The sequence below is a fragment of the Alexandromys fortis genome, unplaced genomic scaffold (genome assembly GCF_014885135.2).
Source record: "Alexandromys fortis isolate MF-2015 unplaced genomic scaffold, M_Fortis_MF-2015_v1.1 scaffold_39, whole genome shotgun sequence".
NCBI classification, from domain to species: domain Eukaryota; kingdom Metazoa; phylum Chordata; class Mammalia; order Rodentia; family Cricetidae; genus Alexandromys; species Alexandromys fortis.
Window position 1 is genome coordinate 11,668,614 of NW_026067918.1, and position 5,576 is coordinate 11,674,189.

At 56.1% G+C, this 5,576-nt stretch overlaps 1 protein-coding gene across 1 annotated transcript; it reads left to right on the plus strand.

The window, feature by feature from the left end:
* Positions 1 to 1,127: 1,127 nt before the first annotated feature.
* Positions 1,128 to 5,299, plus strand: Enpp7 (ectonucleotide pyrophosphatase/phosphodiesterase 7). Its single transcript, XM_050140499.1, has 5 exons — positions 1,128 to 1,368; positions 1,645 to 1,790; positions 3,059 to 3,685; positions 4,231 to 4,450; positions 4,665 to 5,299. The coding sequence occupies exons 1-5, from the start codon at positions 1,128 to 1,130 to the stop codon at positions 4,742 to 4,744; spliced, it is 1,314 nt and encodes a 437-aa protein (XP_049996456.1). The 3' UTR covers positions 4,745 to 5,299.
* The last annotated feature ends 277 nt before the right edge of the window (positions 5,300 to 5,576 follow it).

Here is a 5,576-nt window from a genome sequence, read left to right on the forward strand (position 1 = left end):
CACGGTCTACTGAAGAGAACACAGTGCTGCCTGAATAACCAAGCCTGCCAAGGACTGCGCCACAAAGCCATCAGCAGAGAGCGGTCCTCCAGGCCTGAGCCCGTGTTTGATTTGGCTGCCCAGGACAACTGTAACTCATGCTGGTGTCTGTTCTACCCAGCCCCAGACCAAAGGTTCCTGGGATCAAGCCTCAGAGCACCAAGAATGTCCTCAGAAGAAAAGGAGAAGTGTGCCTGAGCTCCTGTGTGTGCTCAGCAAATGCCCCCTGCACCCAGGACAGTGTGCTGTGAATGCCACACCCAGAGTAACGCAGGGCCCTCCTCCTCCAGCCTCACACCTGATGACTGAGCTGAAGGTCTGGTCACAAGAGCAGATCCCTGACGTCTGTGCCATTGCTGGAGGCAAAGAGCAGACAGAGCAGACCCAGATCTGGTCTGAATGAAAATGGCCCCCACCCTGTAGGCTCCCAGGGAGTGGCGTTGTTGAAGGTCTGGCCTTCCTGTAGGAGGAAGTGTGTCACTGGGGGTGGGCTTTGAGGTTTCAGAAGCTCAGGTCAGGCCCAGTGGCTCACTCTCTCTTCCCAGTGCCTACTGATCCAGATGGAGAACTCTCGGCCCCTCTCCAGCGCCACGTCTGCCTGTGTGTCCCCATGCTTTCTGCCATGGTGATAATGGACTAAACCTCTGAATTGTAAGTCAGTCCCAACTAAATGTTTTCCTTTATTAGCGTTTTCATTGCCATTGGCATCTCTTCACAGCGGTAGAACCCTAAGACAGAGGCCCGCCCACTCTGCCCCTAGCTGGGCATCCTCTGAGACTGGAGGAGCCTGGAGCCGCTGTGAAGACCAGGGTGGAGGGCAGTTCCCAAGAGAGCCAAGCTTCCAGGATCTGAGACGTGGGGCCCCCTCCATCATGAGGACACTGGAGGATGAAGGCAGAGGGAGGAGGAACCGGGGACTCCATTAGAGATAGAGGCCATGCCAGGCTCACACAGCCCTCATGTGCAAAGTCTAGACTGGTGACATCCCATCTCTGGAGATGCACAGGATAAGAGGCCTGGCTGACCCTAGGACTTTGCTCCACTCCTGGCCTGAGCTGTTAGTGTGCCTATTCACCTGAGAGCCCATCATGGAACACCCAGCCGTCCTCCTCACCGTGGCTCTGGCTATCCTGGCTTGTGGGACTGGGGCGCCTCTCCAAAAGCCACACAAGTTACTCCTCGTGTCCTTTGATGGCTTCCGCTGGAACTACGACCAAGATGTGGACACCCCTAACCTGGATGCCATGGCTCAGGAAGGGGTAAAGGCGCGATACATGACACCTGCCTTTGTCACCCTGACTAGCCCCTGCCACTTTACACTGGTCACTGGTGAGTGCCAGCCTCAGAACGGGGCTTGGGAATAGAAAGAGCCTGAAACATGGGGGGGGGGGTGTCAAATGGGAGGCACCCTGGTCAAAAGCGAGAGGTCATTGCTCTGAGGAGGGGGCCTCCAGCAGGATCCAGAGCCCACACAGGGGCCCTTGAGGAGTCTTCTTTGGTGTCCCAGGGGTTGGTACGCCATAGGGCTTTCAGGCGACTGTGGTCTCACGAGCCTTCCCCAGGCTTGCTCCACACACACGTCCTGCCCTCTGCTTCCCGTCCCAGGCAAATACATTGAGAACCATGGTGTGGTCCACAACATGTTCTACAACACCACCACCAAGGTGAGGTGGCCCTACCACACCACGCTGGGTATCACAAACTGGTGGGACAACGGCAGCATACCCATCTGGATCACAGCCCAGAGACAGGTAAGATGGCCCGCCCATGGGGAAGCTGAGGCCATGGTCATGGGGAATCCACAGCAGGCACAGGCATCCTGCCTTCTGGCATAGGAAGCTGCTCAATGAACCCCTGAGGACCTTGCAGGCAGCCATCCCAGGCGGACGAAGGGTTTACCTGGTATGGCAGAGGGCTTGCCCTGCGTGCAGGAAGCTCTAGGTTCTGGCCTCAGCCCTGCAGAAAGTCGGGTGTGGTTGTGTACACCTGCAGGAGGATCCAGAGACAAGGCTGTCCTTGGCTTCACAGTGAGTCTGAGGCCAGTCTGGGCTGTGCAAGGCCCGCTCAAGGAAGGAAGGAGAGGAGGGGGTAGGGAAAGGGGAGGAAGGAGGGAAGGAAGAAGAAAAGGGAGGAGGGATGGAGGAGAGAAAGGAGAAGGGAGAGGAGGGGTGGGAGAGGAGAGGTAGGTCTCACCCTCAGGCCCTTTGGCATGGGAGAGGAGGATCACATTGACTCTGGGTAGCTGACTGACTCAATAAGAAAATGCTGAGCCAAGAGTCTTGATCTGTTTCCAGTCCCACCACTGGGCATCTGGATGCGAAAGGGCCAAAGATTAAACAGGCGGGTGCACTGTGAGACGAGAGTGGTCCCAATTCGCATTGCCCCAGGGGATTCTTCAGGGGAGGCTTCTAGTCAGTGATGCCAAAGGGAGGGTTTCCTGGTAGGCAGGAACAACCCACGGCCCCACGGTTGCACTTCCACCCAGGTGATGCTTCCTGTCCTATGGCACTCGCTCCTCCAGCTTCAGAGCCAAAAACGAAAGTGAGAACTCAGCCTCCCCTGATAAGGAGAGGAAAAAAATGAGGGAGTGGGGGAGGAGAAACTGAACAGGAACCTTGGACCCATGTTAACAGGGTCCAAGGACGGACAGACAGAATGGGCAGCAAGGATTTATGGGAAGATGGGTGAGCAGGTGGTTGGGACAAAGTGGACGGAGGAGAAGACAATGAATGGAGGCCTCGAGACAGCTGAGGCTCGCAGCGAGGATGCTGAAGATCATGGCATGTGGGGACATTGCCCATCTACAGTCTCAGTTTGGGCTTGACGACACTGGCTGCTTGTCCTCTAAATGAACTGTCCCTGCCCCGGATCTGTGAGATAAGGTCCACTTCAGGAAGCAAAAGGCCTCAGGGCAGCAGGCAAAAGTGGATGAGGGAGCGCAGAGAGAGAAGCAGGCGGGCTCGGGCGAGGGGGAAAGACAAGACAGAAGTCGTGAAACTTATACTACTTCACCCTGCAGGGCTTAAAAACTGGCTCCTTCTTCTACCCTGGTGGGAACGTCACCTACCAAGGAGAGGCTGTGACCATGAGCCGGAAGGAAGGCATCTTCCACAATTACAAAAACGAAACAGAGTGGAGGGAAAATGTGGACACCGTGATGAAGTGGTTCACAGAGGAGGATGCGGCCCTAGTCACTCTCTATTTCGGGGAGCCAGACTCCACTGGCCACAAATACGGCCCTGAGTCCCAGCAGAGGAAGGACATAGTGGAACAGGTTGACAGGACTGTGGGCTACCTCCGGGACAGCATCAAGCGCCACAGCCTCTCAGACAGCCTCAACCTGATCATCACATCCGACCACGGCATGACGACAGTCAACCAGAAAGCCAGCGACTTGGTGGAGTTCCACAAGTTCCCCAACTTTACCTTCAAGGACATCGAGTTCGAGCTCTTAGACTACGGGCCCAATGGGATGCTGATCCCCAAGGAAGGGATGCTGGAGAAGGTGTACAGCGTCCTCAAGGATGCCCACCCAAGGCTGCACGTGTACAAAAAGGAAGATTTCCCCAAGAGCTTCCACTACGCCAACAACTCAAGGATCACGTCCCTACTCATGTACAGTGACCTTGGCTACGTCATCCATGGGGTCAGTGGGCTGCTGCACGGCTTGTGGGTGGCACCCTGATTCTATCTACCCCCTAGTGGGTGTCAGCCACCCATGGGGCACACTCAGCACTATGCAACAGGAGTATGTGTAGTGCATGTGTGCGTGTGTGTGTGTGTGTGTGTGTGTGTACATGTGCAGGATTCAGGTAAAGTGTGAGAAGTCCAGGCTCAAGGGTGGCTTGGATCATGGGGGAAAGGACAGAAAACAGGGCCCATACCAGAGAGGGAATCCTAGATGCAGCACAAATGGGCACGCCCTGAACCATGGACGCAGGCTAACATCTCTACCCCACTCAGTGTCATAGGGTCTTCACGTGGTCCACAGTTATTCAGTGAAACTTCATCTTTGGGGTCCCAGAACTCATAGGAATCTAGAGGCCATCTTACCACACATGGCAAACTTTCCCTAAGGTCATCCACCCACACAGGGGCCAACCCATGGGGGAGCAGGAAAAGATTGATAAGGAGGTACTGGGGACAGCGTGGTCCCCACTCATGACCCAGAATCCTTGGTCCTCCCTGCAGAGAGTGAACGTCCAGTTCAACAAGGGTGAGCATGGTTTCGACAACCAAAACATGGATATGAAGACCATCTTCCGGGCTGTGGGTCCCAGCTTCAAGGCAGGCCTGGAGGTGGAGCCCTTTGAGAGCATCCATGTGTACGAGCTCATGTGTCAGCTGCTTGGCATTGTGCCCGAGCCCAACGATGGGCATCCTGGCACCCTGCAACCCATGCTCCAATCAGGTGAGGCAGGGACGCCCCTCCTCTGGGGCCCGTGATGGCATAGGCACACCCGTGAGCTTGCAAGCCCATAACCAGGCCACCGTACACACCCCAAGGGGGTTGTTGAGAGAAACCTGGGGGTTTGTGGAGACAGTTGGGGCCCTTGGTCCTCCAGAAGCCCATGGAGTTGAGATACAATTTTCTCCATCTCTCATGGAGCCTTCTGTCTTTCCAGGGTCCGCTCTCCCACTCAGCGGTGGGCTCCGCTTGATGATGATGTTGCTGGGGATCCTGATGGTGCTGGCCAATACATAACACCCTCACTCAGTCAAGTTCAGAGGCCTAGAAGGCCGAGGAGGCTCAAAGGATGAAGCCAAGACTCTGCTTTCTACTTCTCGGTCTGAAGGACACCTTCCTGCCCTCCGCCCTTCCTCTCCCCCACTTCACCCACTCTCCTTTCTAGTACAGTAGCCAGAATGCAGCTTCTGGATTATTCCACCACGCTGGTGACCCCCTCCATGCTGGAAGCCGGAGAACCACCCTTGAGGTCCCTTCAGCAGAGGCTTGGAGGACATCTCTACAAAGCAGACAAGCCACCAGATCCCATCCGCATCGCCCTCCAGATGCCTCCACCCAAAGTCAGCTACTCCTTCCTGCCCCCACCCAGAGCTGCAGTGGAGAGGACTCGCCCTCACACAGAGCTGGCTTGAGAAGAATGCCCCAGGAGCCAGCCTCACTCGGAGGACATCCCAGCACCACAAGTGACAAGACCACCCTCTTTCCCCGTCCCATGCAGTCACAGCCCTTGGCCAGAGTGGAAGAAAGCCGTTCACTTCTTCTAGAAACACAAAACAGGAGTCTACTCCATGCCAGGCTGGTGGGGCTGGGGCTCAGGGGCACACAGTGAACATGACAGTCCAGGCTGGGGCTATGGGGTAGATCCCCTGGCCACATGCACAGGGGCCTGGACTCATCCTCAGAACCACAAAAAAAGAAAGAAAAGGAAAAGTGGTCCTAACTCTGGTGTTTGTAACTTTGGGGCACAAGAAGCGACCGTGCTCACCCAGCCCACGCCAGTGCCCTTGGGGAGGATGGCAGAAAGAGGATGGCCTCAGGCAGAGGCAGGTGAGGACTGAGGTGAGAGGCT

Excerpts from the sequence above, each read along its gene's own strand:
- Enpp7 (XM_050140499.1), top strand. The coding sequence starts at position 1,128 with ATGGAACACCCAGCCGTCCTCCTCACCGTGGCTCTGGCTATCCTGGCT. Across the intron at positions 3,686-4,230 it reads TTGGCTACGTCATCCATGGG|AGAGTGAACGTCCAGTTCAA; the intron begins GTCAGTGGGCTG and ends TCCTCCCTGCAG. Across the intron at positions 4,451-4,664 it reads GCAACCCATGCTCCAATCAG|GGTCCGCTCTCCCACTCAGC; the intron begins GTGAGGCAGGGA and ends CTGTCTTTCCAG.